General features: G+C 44.2%; 1 protein-coding gene across 1 annotated transcript in view; it reads right to left on the reverse strand.

Annotated features, from left to right (window-relative positions):
• Window positions 1–667: 667 nt before the first annotated feature.
• Window positions 668–16,504, reverse strand: part of ROR1 (receptor tyrosine kinase like orphan receptor 1) — a 390,042-nt gene continuing 374,205 nt past the window's right edge. The window contains exon 9 of the mRNA XM_040978422.1: window positions 668–2,614. Coding sequence (XP_040834356.1) covers window positions 1,187–2,614 — 1,428 coding nt within the window. The 3' untranslated portion in view covers window positions 668–1,186. The remainder of the gene's footprint in view (window positions 2,615–16,504) is intronic.

The following is a 16,504-nucleotide window of genomic DNA, read 5'->3' on the forward strand; positions in this document are numbered from 1 at the left end:
AAACTTTGAAATAAGAACTCAGTACATTGTTTAAAGAAATACTGTAAATGTTTTACAACATAGAATTCATTATCTTCGGATGCTAACTAACCCTATGAATAAATGGCTATATTTATCGGTGCTGGAATCACATCTGTGAACATTTCCAAGAGAGAAAAACAAAAGGTGAGAAAGACTTGGAATTTACTAGCTATTGGAGCTAACATGGGGAATCCTATTTGCTTGTGTCTCTTGATGGTAAGTACCCCAACACGTTGGATGACTTGTAAAAAGAGGGCTTGTAAGTTGTGGGCATGCTTGTCTGCAGCCAAATCTCTCATTCTTAACGTGACTGGTCCAGGGAAGCTCCTGTGGAGGCTGTTCCTGTGGGAAACCTTGTACCACCACATCCATGAGTACTGATCTAACAGGAGGAGCCATTTTTCTGACTGTGCCTCCTTTGGTGTCTTATCCCTAGTTCAGTGAAGTGAATCATCCATCACCAATCAATTCTACATCCGAGGCTAGCCTTCTTAGGGTCTGAGGCCCTGTGTTTTTTCAAAGACTTGTGTAAACACTTGTGACCCAAGAGAATGCGGGCTGGATTTCATGATCAGAGGCACACTCTCCACCTTCCTGAGGAAGCTCCACTCGGTAGAAGGCTGCAGGGGGTGTTAGACTTGTCTTATGGCTCATTTCCATTTGGCCTAAAGCTTCCTCATTGATTCTCAACATCACTTCCATTACAACCAAGCATAGAGTCTAACTTGAAATAACACAATTCCTGAACATCTGTCCTGAAGAAAAGACAGCAGGTAGACAAATGCTACTGTATATACATGTAGGAGGGAGAGACCAGTCATGGCCGCTGAAGTCAAATACACAAAGCACCATTTGACTTCCTTTTTGGTTTGAGATTTAATCACAAAATTCTTTTTCCTCTTCACCAGTTTGCAGTTTTTAGCACTTGAAACTGTTAAGTTCCAGTCCCAACGCCATGTCATGTACTCCGACGGAGTGAATGGTGGTGGTGGAGTTTTCTGGCTAGGGGGTGTCTTGCTTCATATGACACAGTTTAGCTTCACAGAAGATACTTGTTGCCACGTCTGCTAAATGAGAGCCTTACTTTAATAAAACATTTGAATATAAAATCTCTTCTACAACCTCCTAGTTGTCCTGTATACCACATTTACAAAAGTTGTGCATGTTACAGTTCTGCAGAAATCATAGATTCGGTGTGTCCATGAATATTGGAATCTCCTAGCAGAGATGGTTGCTTGGAGTCTATTTTGTAGGGTTTCTGAGATTTGTTGCCAAAAACGGTGATTCCCATCCCTCCGGGATGATTTGGCATGGACATGTGTGGTAGCAAAGGGATATTTGCTTCCTGATTGGATCCTGACGAAGGGAGGCTGGTCACATGACCTGTACTGGTTGATCCACTGGCGCTGCTTGGAGACCGGCTCTTGGGGGGCGGGCAGTGCTGAATCACCCTGGGAGGTCCTGGTGGCTGGTAGTGGGCAGCCGGAAACGCTGCATATCCAGGAGGTATTGGATACCCATTGATGGGGATGAAGCGCTGGTTCTGAGGTATGGGTGGGCCAATGAAACCCGCGATCTGGCCCTGTGGTGTGATACCCTGGCTTGGGAACATATAATTTGGGTATCTGGGATTACTGAGATTACTCACTGGGCTGGCACTGAGGGAGGTTGTCTGCGTGGTGGCGTTGCCCCCCGAGGGAGTTGTAGAGCTCGTGTGACTTGAGAGTCCCTCCCAGGACCGAAGGCGGACGTGAATCTCTTTAAATCTTGGTCTCCTGGAAGGAATCTCATTCCAGCACTCCGTCATGAGGCTGTACATCCGGGGCGGGCAGTCCTCGGAGCAAGGCAAGAGCTGCCGTTTCCTCACCATCTCGATCACTTCCTGGTTACTAAATCCATAATATGGCTGGAGGCCAAAACTGAAAATCTCCCACAAGACAACGCCAAAGGACCAGATATCTGAATCAGAAGAGAACTTGCCATACATGATGGCTTCCGGCGGCATCCAGCGGATGGGGAGTAAAGACTTACTCTGCACCCTGTAGTAATCAGCTGAGTAGATCTCTCTGGAAAGTCCCAAGTCAGAAATCTTGACGTGAAGCTGCTCTCCAATTAAGATGTTGCGAGCTGCAAGGTCCTTGTGGACAAAGAAATGACTGGACAGGTACTCCATGCCAGCTGCAATCTGAATTGCAATGTGCAGGAAATCTCCGTGATCAAGGCTTGATTTTACTGTCCCATCTTCGTCACTACTGCAGCCAACGTCAGAGTGGGGGGAGCGCATGATGAGGAATTCATGGAGGTCTCCCTGGTTCATGTACTCAAAAAGCATACACACAGGTTGGTCCTGTGTGACAGCCCCTAGCAGGCACACGATATTGGGGTGGTGCAGTTCGGCCATGAGGGAGACTTCTTGCTGAAATTCTGCCCATTGCTGAGGGTTGTTAAAGTCTTTCAGGGTCTTGATAGCCACCAGTTGGGCATGGTCCATGCCTGGGAGGTAGAGATGGCCCTTGTAGATTTTCCCAAAGGCACATTCACCCAGTTCTTCCATAAAACGTACAGCAGATAGTGGCAGCTCCTTAGCCTTGCTCTGTGTGAAAGATTGGACAAGAGTGGGTTAAATCATTGTTTAAGGCAAGATTTCTTGGTCTCTGAAAGCAGGGGAGTGGTATATAGAAAAAAAATGTATAAATAGACAGAATAAAATATTGTAGGTCAATATGTTTAACATTTTTGGCTACAACTTGAAGGAAGTACATAAGCAATTTTCTATCAGTACTCCATCCCTTACCCCAACCCCCAGGCTCAAAATGGTTTCCTGCTGTTTCCTAGTTTCTTGCTACTCTAAGTGTGGTCCAGGGACCAGTGAGATCAGCATCACCTGAAGCTTTACTGCAAATGCAAGCTTTTGTGCCACCTTGGGCCTACTGAATCACTGAGTGTATTTGATGAGAACGCAGGCCATGTCTGTGGATGGGAGGGTGCAAGCAGCATGACCATATAAGACACAGCCTGAAATCCTTTGTTATGGGGTGCAGCCAGTGATAGTGAGCAAATGAAACTTGGTTGGGTCCCCTATCCTCTGTCCTGAAGGTGGATCCTAACAGCAATGGCATGATAATTCAATCCTCAACCACTTCCCCCATGTCCTAATTTAGCCAGGATATTGGATACAGACAAGTTCAATTAGTCTAAGCATTTTCAGCTACAAACCCAGTTCCTGTCCTGCCCATCCCAGTGAGCGCCAATTAACTCCTTAACTCACAACACTTAGGTATTCGCTCCTGCCCACCTGTGACTCACCTATCAACTGAGAGGGAATGGTATTGTATTGTCGTATAACCACCCCCTTCACAAGCCCCTTTAAAAGGCCCAGGAAGCAGGGGCTCTCCCTGCCCCTCTCTCTCTTTCTGGCCAGGTGCTTCCATTACGCTAGCACCTCGACTCTTGGCTGACCCAGGACAGGTGATCCCCTGAGCTATGGAGCCTGTGTACTGCTTAGATGGAGCAATGGTTATAATAATGTTGTTTCTGTTTTGTGTGCTGTCGGGAGTTCCAGGAGGGGTGTGGCCTAGCAGTAGTGGAATGTGGGCAGAGAAGCTAGGGAAAGGTGAATGTCTGCAGCTTTGTGAGTGTGTCCAGGTTATTCGTTGCATGTCTCTTAGGATAACTTATATTGTTGGGGAAGCTGGGACATAGATCTTCACCTTAATGGATGGACTTAAGGATAATGACCATTTGTTCCTTTTGGGATTATGATTGGTTGGATTATGATTGATTGGATTGCTGTATGGACTTGTGTTTTGCTATTGTGCTCTATTGTCACCAAGCTTGGTTAATAGACTCCTTCATAAGCCTTAGACATGTCTGGTGTGATCCCGCTTGCACCCTGCAACACCGTGAGATGTGATCCCAGCCTCTGCCTTGGCTCTGTCCCGTTCACTCTCCTCTGTGCCCATCGCACTGCGTGGGCATAGGTCTCCTCAATGTCCACTCCAAAACATTTTTCAGTGTTCGCTCTTCCAATGAGCTCCCGTTCTTAGCATATTTTATTGTACTAAAAATCAGAAATATCAAAACAGACAGTTGACTCTGAGGTGCTCTGAGTGGCCTGATAAAACTCGGTCAGTCTCCACTGGAATCCTTTGCGCTGCAGTCACAATGCTGCCACAAGGGGCAGTGTGGCAGCTGGTTAGGCACATGGTCTCCCACAGCCAGTAGCAATCCTGCCTTGTCCACTTAGTGGTGTGACCCTGAGGTCTGTGTTTGTCATCCTGCATCTCATTTCCCTCATCTATGAAGTAATTTATAGTAATTGCACTTACCTCATTGGCTATTGTGAGCTTTTAATATGTTAACATTTGTAAAGCACTTGGGACCACGCCTGATCCATGGTAAATGCTATCAGACTTTTAAATAAGCCACCAGTACCTTAATTTTTCTGTTCTTTTCATGCATCTTCACCAAAGTTCAGTTTCTTGAAAGGGGGCAGTGCACCTCATCCCATTTACATCCCTAGGGCTTTCTAAGCGGGTTGTCTGACTGACCTTAGAGCAGACAGGACATCTAGCTCATGATGAAAGTCAGCATACGTTGTGGCAATCTGATATTGGCAATAAATGTCTACAACGTTATGTGCTTTCACTATTTTTAAACATCATCTTAAATCTAGCCTGATTAAGGCTAATTTGATGGGGGAATTTGCGTCTAAAATTCTGATATTTTTGTTTCTATTTTTTAAGGCTTTTATAGTAATTTGAAATTCAGAGTTTGAGAAAGAGATAGAGAAATCTTCCACGCATTGCTACTTCCAAGATATTCACAATGGCTGAGGTTAAGCCAGAGCTGAAGCCAGGATTCTGGAACTCCAGCCAGGTGTCCCAAGTGAGAGGCAAGGGCCCAAGCCACCTTCTGTTGCTTCCCCTGGCACATTAGCATGGAGATGGATTGAAAATGAAGCAGTGGTTCCTGGCGCAGTAGCCTAGTGGCTTAAGTCCTCACCTTGCACGCACCAGGATCCCATGTGGGTACCAGTTTGTATTCTGGCTACTTTACTTCCCATCCAGCTCTCTGCTTGTGGCCTGGGAAAGGAGTGGAGGACAGCCCAAAGCCTTGGGACTCTGTACCCCTCATAGGAGACCTGTAGAAGTTCCTGGCTTCTGGCTTCACATCGGCTTAGCTCTGGGCACTGCAGTCACTTGGGGAGTGTACTGGTGGACAGAAGATGTTTCTCTCTGCCTCTCCTTCTCTGTAAATCTACCTTTCCAATGAAAAATAAATAAGTCTTTTTTTAAAAAAGAAAAGAAAAAAAAAAAAAAGAAAGTGGAGCAATGGCAGGGTCCCGAAGCGGCACCTATACGACACGCTGGCAATTGCAGACAGTGGCTTTGCTCATTGCAACACAATTCTGGCTCCTTCAATCAGAATTTTTAAAAAAATTATTTTATTTTAAAGTAATTCCTGTAATTTCAACACTGGTGTTTTTTTAGAAGAATACTATTCTGAGTATCCAAATTGAAACTGACATTGCAAATACACATGAAATTCAAAGCTCTCTGTACAGACTAAAACAACAGTTTAGAAAATTAGCTCAAAAATTTCTCTTATCCAAACACTACTAATTTAAAATTCATGATGATTAGCTCTGTTCTAGGCTTATATTTTCCAGGGCAAAATGCCAACTAACCTAATTATAAATGTAAATAAACTTGCTGCAAAATGTCCACTTAAAGGGATAAAACGGAGTAGGGGATTTGGGAACATTAATTCTTCTATGCAAATACTATTTCTCATTATACATTGGGCTCATTTGTTCATCAAAGCAGATTTTGCAGAGTTTATGTTTGGAAAAGCTTGTGCATAAAACAATAGTAGTGTAGAAATTAAGGCTCACCGATCTAGTCCTATTCATCAAGCATTGTTTGGATTAACAAAAGATTACAGCTCAACAACATACTCCACTATATAATACTAAGTAACTAAAAGTTTTGGTGGGGTTAGGAAATAGACTTGTGCATTCACAGGCTCAGCATTCAATCAAATGTAGATTGAAAATATCTGAGGGAAAACCTGCATATGACTGAATATTTTTGTTATCATCATTCTATAACTCAGTGCAGCATTTTTAAAGACGTATTCATTTCATTGTATGGGAAAGGCAGATTTACAGAGAGGAGAAAGAGAGGGGGAAGAGAGACAGAGAGACAGAGAGAGAGACGAGAGAAAAAGAGAGAGAGAGAGAGAGAGTAATGGTTTACTTCCCAAATGGCTGCAAAGGCCAGAGATGAGCCGATCTGAAGCCAGAAGCCAGGAGCTTCCTTCAGGTCTCCTAAGTGAGTGCAGGGACCCAAGGATTTGAAATATCCTCAGCTGCTTTTCCAGGTTGTAGGCAAGGAGCTGGGTCAGAAGTGGAGGAATCAGGACACAAACTAGCACCTATATGAGAAGCGAGTGCTGCAGGGGGAGGATTAGGTCACTATACCACCACGCCAGTCCCAAGAAGAGCATTGTTACAGAAGTTATTTATTTGAAAAGGAGAGAGAGGAAGAGAAGAGGGGAGAGGAGGAGAGGAGAGGGGAGGGGAGGAGAGGAGAGGAGAGGAGAGGAGAGAGAGAAATCATCAATCTGTTTGTTGGTTCACTCTCCAAATGACCACAGCTATTAGGGCTGGGCCAAGCTGTAGGCAGGAGCATGTAATTTCATCCAGGTCTCCAGAGATCTAAACACCTGAGTCATCTTCTGCTGCTTTTCCAAGCCACATTAACAGGGAGTTGAGTCAGGAGTGGAGCAGTGGGGACTTGAACCGGCACACATGTAGGATGTTGGTGCCAGTCAGCGGTTTAACGCACTATGCCACAAAGCCAGCCCTCAGTTTGGCTTTTACACTGGGCTTGGCATTATAAGTTGAGATGATTTAAAATACACAGGAGGATGAACATGTATTACATGCAACCACTGTGCCATCTTGTATATTGGAATTGGGCATTGTTGGATCTTGATTTTGAAGGATTTTTTTTTTCAGGAACAAATCCCCTGCAGCCACGTGGGGAGGATTACAGATGAGAAAAAAAAAAGATAAATCTTTTTACACAGAAAGGTCTCCAAAACTCTCTGCTTTGGGTAAAAGTATAAAACAAGGGACCAGCTATATGCTGCTTTTATGAAAAAAATGGAGAAGAAAAAGGATAAACACATTCAGAATTCTTGCATATGCATGAAGAACTAAGGAAAGTATACCTGGCTAACAGAGAGTGGTGGCTCTTGGAGGAAAGGGAAGTAGGATAGAGAAGGTGGGGGAACAGGTGGAAACTTTCCACTTTCCTCTTTTTAAAAATACTTTAACATCTTTTAAAGGATTTGCATATTCTTATTGGAAAGTTAGATTTAGAGAGAAGAAGAGACAGACAGAAAGATCTTCCATCTGCTGGTTCACTCCTTAAATGGTCACAACAGCCAGAACTGAGCTGATCCAAAGCCAGCAGCTTCTGGGTTTCCCAAATGAGTGCAGGATCTCAATGCTTTGGATCATCTTCCATTCCTTTCTCAGACCACATGCAAGGAGCTGGATGGAAATTGGAGCAGCTAGGACATGAACTGGAGCCTGTACAGGAACCTGGCACATGCAAGGTTTAGCCACCAGGCTACAGTGTCAGGCCATAAATATGCTTTAAAATTTTTGAAGCTAATTTTTGAGTATGTTACTGATCCGAAATAAAGTTAACTAATTAAATATAAGAGTATAAGGTCACTTTTCCCATTTGAATGAATCAAGGAACTGTTTTTGCAATTATAGGTCCACACACTATTTACTCTTTGGCTGTTTATGGTGTCTGTATTCTTCCTGCAGCAATGGAGCACCTCTGGGAGAGCAAGGTGTGGGTGATGAGAAAGGAGGCCTGATTTTTTTCTCTTGCACCACTCAAGGGATTTTACTCTTGCTGGTAACTATAACCCAGGGGGCCTTCCTCCTGCATGGTGTTATGTCTGGATATTTCCCTCAGAGCTTTTCCTAAGGACGTGAAGTTATCCAACTTATGTGGTGATCCCCTTATGGCCATAGCACGTACTGCTTGCTTTTTTGACCTAAACAGGATCCCTAGAACTTTGGTGGCAGAGAACAAAAACTGACTGAGAATTAAACTTCTTTTGGGAAAAATGGGAATTAGGAAACAAATCTATAGAATATTAGCTGATTTAATGAGGAGTTGGAAATTCAACACCTCCACCCCCCCACTTGAGACTAACATAATTCAGTGTGGTGTAATTCAAACCAAGTGAGTTTTGGATTCAGACAAACCAGGGTTTGCATCATGGATCTGCTGTTTTCTATTAATAATGTCTAACACTCACATAGCACTAACAACGTGCCAGCCACTGTCCTACATACTTAATGAATATTAAATTATTAAACACAATAGATTTATGGGGTGAATCCTGTATAACAAACACTACTATAAAGATTGATCCTGGAGCAGATCTTTAATCTAGCAGTTAGGACATCTGTGTCCGGTACTGCAGTATGAGACACAAATGGGTGCTATACCAATCAATACCTCCTAATTGCAGCTTCCTGCTCATGTAGGCCCTTGGAGGCAGTGGTGATGGCTCAGCTAACTGGGCTCCTGCCACCCACATTGGAAGCCTAGATTCAGTTCCTGGACCTGAGCTTTAGCCAGCTCACCATGGCATTGCAGGCATTTGGAGAATGAACCAGAATATGAGAGTTCTCTCTCTCTTCTTCTCAAATATATAAATGATTTGATCACACACACATACTGAGATTCATGTACGTAGAGTCTTTTAAAAGTTGATGGAAATATGTGTAATATATGTATATATGATATGTTATGAAACCATTTTTATTTATCTGAAATTTTTCATTTCAATTTTCTCTGTTTTCAAATATGTACAATTTTGGCCTTGTTTTAACAAATTGTATTTAAGTCTCCTCTGTAATTTTACTTTGCTATCGGCTAATTGGCTGGCATTTTAAAAATTAAAGACCATAAAAACACAGGAGAATTTGTTTTGGAGCCCTGGGAGCCATGAGAAGGTGAGTGGCCTATTGCCTACTTCTGTGGATATGGATGAAGCTGATGTGGATTAAGGTGGGGACAGCAAGAACACACGTGGGAGAGTGGGTGGGAACACATCCACATGATGGGCAAACAGGACAAGCTCTCAGGGAGAGGACAGCAATGGTGGCCAGGACCTTGGCAGTGGCTTCATGCTTGGTCCTGGGGCCTTGAGGCCGGCTGCTTTCCCATCCGCTGAAGTAGACAAATCAATTCACTGGTACTTGCCTTTGGAAGAGGAATCTTCACACTTGCCAGTTTACACGTGGAAAAGAAGGTTTACGCAAAGCATTGAGAACGTTTGGCAGAGCCGAAAGAACTTGCAAGGCCTTCTGCTTTGGGCCTCAACCACTCTATGAAACCATAGAAGCCTGCTGGCCAGCAAGCAGGCTGTGCGCTGGCTGTCTCTGGAGTGTGGGCCTGACACCTTGCAGGACTGTGAGCTCAGCCTTCAGGGTGTGTTCGCTCCGTGCAACTGTAAAGGGTCTGTGTGTGCAGATTCATTTTGGCTGCAAAGCGTGCCTTGTCCTATCTCAGCATCACTCACACAGCGCAGTCCCAAGGGTTCTCCAGCAAGGAACGAGTAGTTGAGTAGCACCACACCGCCGCCCCCCTGCAAACCAAATGTGTGACTTTCCCTGGGAAAGAAGCATGGAGACTATCTACGATGGCAGATTCCACAAAAAGCTTTCCTCTGAACACCTGTGCAGCTAGCAGCACAGAACTATCAAGGAAAAAAAAAAAAAAAAAGCTCAGAGCTGGGTTTCAGGGGAACAATTTACACAGTGATTTGCATTTTTAAAATGCTCAAGTTACTTCGTACAAATGAGTCTTAACTACAGACTCATTTTCAAATTTTACACTAATCCTGAACTAGTTAAAAAATCATAAAACCCCTTAAAGCAGCAGCCAGTAGACTGCACGGTGACGGCAGGAAATTAGCTGTATTGTTGAGGAACAGATGGTTTACATTAAACAAACCCTTTAGGCTAAACTTGTTTAGGTCTGGCATATTGTAAATTATATTTTAGTAATGAAAGTGAAATGACCTCCGCTTGACCCCAAGTGGGCTTTGTCTGTTTGAACCAATGCAGTGGAAAACTATGAAAGAAAATGAAGTCATAAAGTTTTGGCAGTTCAATTTTGGCTCATTTCAAGTTAAGGGGTTATAAATCTGTTTAGTTTTTGTTTGACAAGTATTTGTCATACGGGGATGTACAAAATGTAAAGAAGTGTAAAATACACATGAGGCATGGCGCCAAAGTAAACCAAGTACAAAGAGAAACTGGAATGAATAGGGTCGCGAGCTCCTATCTCTTTATCACTCCTTCCATTAGTTGAATGACAAGATGGGCTCGGTTTATTATATGGCGTAAGGCAATTAAGTACCTTAAAGCTGAAACAGGCTTTCAGTTTAAATGTTAACATTTTTACTTCTCAAAGTAAACACACATCTGCCTCAGTGTAGTTTTAAAAATTACATAATTTTTGATGGGGGGGCGGTTGTGGGATAAAAGTTGCTGTTGAAGTCGATGCATTATTCAAGTGTGCTTCTTCCCTGAGAGAGGCTTTTGGGGAGCCATGTGTTAGGACTGACGTGAGCTCTTCGCAGAAGGGACACGAAGGAAGAATGGTTTCTATGTGACTTAGTTCTTCAGACTTGAGGGTTGCTGTGATGGTGTGAGTCAGACCCCAGGACTGTCTAAAGCTGCTGATGAAGGGGTCAGCTGAGCTCGGTGTTGCCTTTCACCTGGGTGATGCGTCCTAGCTGGGGGTGGGTGGCCCTTCCAGTCTCTTCACACTCAATATGAAAGCAACAACATCACAAGTAACATTTTAACAACCCATATGCATACAGCAAGCCAGTCTAGATGGAGAAGGAGGGCAGAGTCAAGTGATTTTGTTTCTTTCCACCTTGAGGAAGCTGCATGGTGCTTGGGTGATGCTATGTTTGAAAGTCTCCCTGATGAGAAGGCTTAACCTGTCATTTCTCGCTCACTTTACCCATGTGTTGATCGTGAAACAGAAGGAAGGATTTTGTGATACACTTTAACATTTGTAGGGAAATTTCTTTGCGGGGTGCTTTAACTTGAATGGGGACCATCACTCTATTTCTGGGTCCGACCTGAAGTAGACAGACAGATAAAAACCAGAGCTGTATGAGGATGGAGATCATAATGTTGGCTATAGTGTAATTTTTATAAGATTTACTTATTGATTTGAAAGGCAGAGAAATGAAGAAAGGAGAAAGGATGGAGGAAGAATTCTTCCACCTTCTGATTCATACCCCAAGTTGCTACAATGGTTGGGGCTGGGCTAGACTGAAGCCAGGAGCCAGGCACTCCAGCTAGATCTCCCACACAGATGGTAGAGCTCCAAGTACTTGGGGCCATCCTGTACTGCTTTCCCAGGTGCATTAGCAGGGAGCTGGATCAGAAGCAGAGCAGCCAGGACTCAAACTGGTTCCCTGCTATGGGATATTATGAGTGACATAAGGATGTTTACACGTTAAGCTCTAAGTACTTTGCACAAATTACTCTTGTCATTCTCAAAATAACTCCGTGGCATTGTGAACTATGCCTAGCCCCCATTTCACAAATGATGAACCTGAGATCTGAAACCAACGCTGGAGCACTGTTATGGAAAAAGACATCAGAGTTTTCATGAGATTCTCCAAGAGTTACCCCATGTAAAAAGCATGAGGTCCACTGGCATAAATGTGGACACCTTACAGTGTAGGAACTCCCTGGGGACTGATGTTTCTTCACAGTATACTCCACTACCTCTGTTGTCTGAGTTAATAAACAAACAGAACCTATCCATGGCAACCTTAGCCTGAATCGGGCACAAGAGCCTTGGAGAGGACCAGAAAATCAGTGAGATTTCTTAGAAACTAAACTTGGCTGTAGGCACAAATCTGTTCAGCTCTAAAGCCAATTTTCCTTTCTTGTGGCTTTTCCTGGCATTTTAGGTAAATAGCGTTAGAATTGGGCAACAACTGACTCCACTTCTAAAGGGCAATAGCTACATTTTAGAGGGCACACCCATTTTCTTTCGGGAGGGTATGGATGCCTTCAAGGACTGCAGCTGAATCAAATGCCTTCTGGCTTATTCAATCAGATTCTAGAGAGAGTTCCAACCAGTGTTTTGCCACATTTACTCAGAGCTCAGCTGTGCTTCTCTGGAAGTGATTTAACTTCAGAAGTATTCCTCTTCTCTATAACCTAACTTGCTGATACTTCCTTTGAATGTTTGGTGGTGATCAGGGTGATTGTGTGGTGGAATTGCTTTATTGCAGCAGTGAGAGAGGGACTATTTTGCCTGCAACTCCACAGAACACATGCCAGTAATTTTAATGTCATCTTGATCCACCATGTTATCACAACTTGGGCTCATAGATTTTAGCCTGAAAATTAAGACAGGGAAATGAAATAGGGTAGCCCTAGGTCTCTGGAGCTGGCTAGACCTGTGTTCCAGTTTTGGTCTTCCCACTCATTATCTGTGTGACTTTGGCTATATTCTTCACTTCAAGCCTATTTGCTCAGCTTCCTCCATCCCACAATCAGGCTCAAATTAGAATCTACTTGGGGGCAAGCTTTGTGTTTAAGATGCTGCTTGAAATGCTGGCAGTCATTTCAGAACACTGGCTCACATCCTGGCTGCTTTGCTTACTATCCAGCTCCTTGCTAATGCACCTGGGACTACAGCCAAATATGGCCCAAGTGCTAGAGTCCCTAATACCCATGTGGGAGGCCATAATGGATTTCCAGGATCATAGCTTCAGCCTGCCTTAGACCCAGCTGTTGTAGTAAGGGTGAACCAACAGATGGAAGATCTCTCTCCTCTCTGTCGCTCTGCCATTCAAATAAATAGAGTAAGTCTTAAAAAAAAATACTACGTACCTCTTGGAGCTATAAAGATTCTATTGTGGTGATGCCACAAGATCTCAGTATCACTGCCCCCGACAAGTAACATTTTGTATAGACATGGGTTTCAGCTAAGCCTGTGCCCCGGTCTCTCAGCCATCACTCAACCTTCCAGCGTCATGGATTTTATCCAAGGCGTAATCAGGGTGTTCAGCAGGGAAATGCATGCCAACAGAATGGAGAAATACTGGAGTCCTGTGAAGCACTGCCTGCATCATCTGGGAGTCTGTATTCTCTTATCGCTACAGTCTCTGCTGGGTTTCTTTTGCCACTCTCTTCATCCCAGATAATGCGACAGACTGCTGGATCCCATTGCCTCCTTTCCAACCAACACTGCCCCGTTTTGGCTTCATGAAAAGATCTGTTGTCAGCACTGTAACAGAAATAGTAGCAATTTCTGGCTGTTGAGTGCTACGAGGCTGTACTCACCAGGATCTCAAAGTGTCAGAAATAGCCCTATTAAAGTATCATTTCATTATGCTGCATAGGTGAGAAACAGATTCAGAGAAGTTTATGAAGTTATTTGCTTAAGATCTCCTGGTCAGTAGGCAATGAAGTCAAGATTTGTAATGATATCTTTTGGCCTCTAAGACCAGCTTTTGAAGTGGATCAAAACTATCTCCCAGAATTCTGCTAAGAGCAATACATGACTGGGAAGGTAAGCTGCTCGCAGATTGGACGGGCTCTTGGGTGACAGGAGGAAGAATTTTTTTTACCTAGAGACTGGTCCTTCCAAATTGGAGGATCAAGGGGGAGCTAGAGACATCAGAGAACAACATCAGTGTAAGAGAGATAGAACGGGAAAAGGGGACAAACGCTAGAACTTGTTCCCAGTCAGGGAATTAGAACTGATGAGGACACTGGTGAGAAGTCCACAGCAGGAAAGCCAAGGGGGAACGTGTTTGAAGAGTCAAATACTCCAGAGAGATGAAAGAGGATGAAGATCCGGAAAAGGTCACTTGGGTGATTCCCAAGAAGCCTGTGTCGATCACGTGCTGAGCACAGAGCCTCGGAAGACAACGGCTTTAAGGGATCAGTGGAGACTTTCCTGAAGGCAATATAGCATTCACTGCAGCAAGGTTTTGATAACAGCAGGAGTCTGACTTTAGTCTGACCGTTAAGTTACCACTTGGGACATTTGTAATCTGTATCTGAGTGTCCAGATTCAAGTCTTGGTTCTACTCTCCATGACAGCCTTTTTTTTTTTCTTAAAGATTTACTTATTTTTATTGGAAAGTTAAAGGAGAAAGGTAACTTTATACTCTTAATTATTTAACTTTACTTTAGATCAGTAACATATTCAAAAATCAGCTTCAAACATTTTAAAGCATTTTTTAGGGCCCAATGCAGTAGCCTAGTGGCTGAAGTCCTTACCTTGCATGTGCTGGGTTCCTACTGGATGCTGGTTTATATCTTGGCTGCTCCACTTCCCATCCAACTCCCGGCTTGTGGCCTGGGAAAGGAATGGAGGATGACCCAAAGCCTTGGGACCCTGTACTCACATGGGAGACCAGGAAAAAGCTCCTGGATCCTGGCTTCAGACCAGCTCAGCTCTGGCCATTGTGGCCACTTGGGGCATGGAGAGTGGCACCAGTACTTGAACCTGAGCACTCAGAGCTGGGATCCAGGTGTCCCAAGTGGCAGCTTGCTTTGTCAGACTAAATTCAGACCCCTGGCTTTATCAAAAGGTTGCTACAGTGAATGTGAAATTGTCTTCAGGAAAGTTTCCACCTGCCCTTTAACTTCTCTGCAAGCTTAACTCCTGGCTACGGAGGGAGCCAGGAGCCTCCTGCTGAGTGTGCCTGACTTGCAGTGGGAACTGCCCCTCTTCTTTCCAGAAGTACATATTCCACAGCTTCTCTCCTCCCCCCAGGCATGTCTAACTACTGCTCTGCTTCTCAGTCATGATGATTTGAAGAGCTGGAGGAAGGGGAACGAGAAGCAACGGAAAAGCTAAACAAAAACCAGACAGAGGGGCCTTGAGAGTATTTAGGCTCCTCTGAGAAGGGGCATTTTCTGCAGTGCTTTGACAAAACACCAAACCATTTCAACTGTGAACTGAGAAACGCAGGAGAGGGAACTCCTGCCTCATTCAGGCACCAGTGGATTACTCATCAGAGGATTAAATGGCTCAAAATATTGGGCTGAATGAAATAAAGCGGAAATAAACAAACAGGCCTTGATGCAGACACAGCTTGCTTGAACAGTTGAGAAAAAGGGAAGGGAAAAGGCTAGAATGGCCTCTTAGGGGGTCACAGAGCTGTCAGAGGCTCCTCTGACACCTCCAGGTCCTGCCTGGGACTGTGCATCGCTCAGTGTTAAGATACTCCCTACCCTCTCTCCCTTCTCTGCCCCCTGCTTTCTTCCCCACACGCTGGGAGGAAACTGAGCCCTCATCAAAAGCCACTGCAGCATCCTGCCTCTCTGGGGACCTGAGTCAGGCCTTGTCCGCCAGTCCGTCAGCGGCTACCTATTGTCCTCCAGGAAGGGTATCGGTTTCTAATCTCCCAGAGGAGCTTCTTCTTAATCCAAACACTCAGGGGGATTTCAGCAGCTCAGCCAGTGAAGAGAGATGGAAACAGATAGTCGAAACCCAAAGGGCACATTCATTTGGCTAAATAAGAAGCCTGGATCCCTTCCTTTGAACTGGCCTGGGATAAATAAGACTAAGGCGAGGGCGGACCAGCCTCCAGCCTCCAGGCTGTGTTCATCTGCGTCTCCAAATACCCTGGGCATACCTGGGTACACATTTGTTCTCAGGACTTGCCTTTCCTCTGTGTGCCCTTCTTTTTAGGATTTTATAGGTGCATGTAATATTTATGTGTCAAAGACCTTCCAAAGGCATCTGAGAGATTGACTGTTTACACTCAGGAATTTTCTCTAAGGTCCACAGAGTCCTTTGTGCTCCTTCCAGGAAAGGCACTCTGTAAGAACCAAAACAAACAACTGAATAACTCGAATTTGATCTGAGCCAAATCTCTTAGGAAAGCAAGAAAAAAAAGTAAGTATGTGTTTTTGTTGTTTCTTTTTCCTGCCTGCCCAACACAATCAAATATCTGCAACCATTGCTAACTTTGCCTGGCCCGGAAGTAGCTATGAGCTGTCTAAGGCTATAGTCTAAGCCTTCTAGGTTGGAGAAATTTTGACCCTGGGAAACTTTGCAAGGTGCATTTCAGAAATAATGCAGAAACAAGTAAACAATGCTTACTTCATTAAGCCTCTGGGAAACGTCAAGCCAGTGTATTTTATTTTTGTTCCTTTGACCAAGGAGGATGGAGAACTCTTATTGCTTGAGCCAAGCTCAACATGTACCTCACAGGGCTAGGGCTATGCCATTCAGGGCTGTGACTTTCACTTAAAGGCTTGTCATAAGTGCTTATGGTCAATGTCAAACACGAACTAACCAAATGGAATCATATCTGATGTGCGCTTGACCTGCAGGTCAAGCAAGGGTTGAATTTTGAGTTGAAACTCCTATAT

The sequence above is a fragment of the Ochotona curzoniae genome, unplaced genomic scaffold, assembly GCF_017591425.1.
Source record: "Ochotona curzoniae isolate NIBS_2020 unplaced genomic scaffold, NIBS_Ocur_1.0 contig_291, whole genome shotgun sequence".
In the NCBI taxonomy this organism is placed as follows: domain Eukaryota; kingdom Metazoa; phylum Chordata; class Mammalia; order Lagomorpha; family Ochotonidae; genus Ochotona; species Ochotona curzoniae.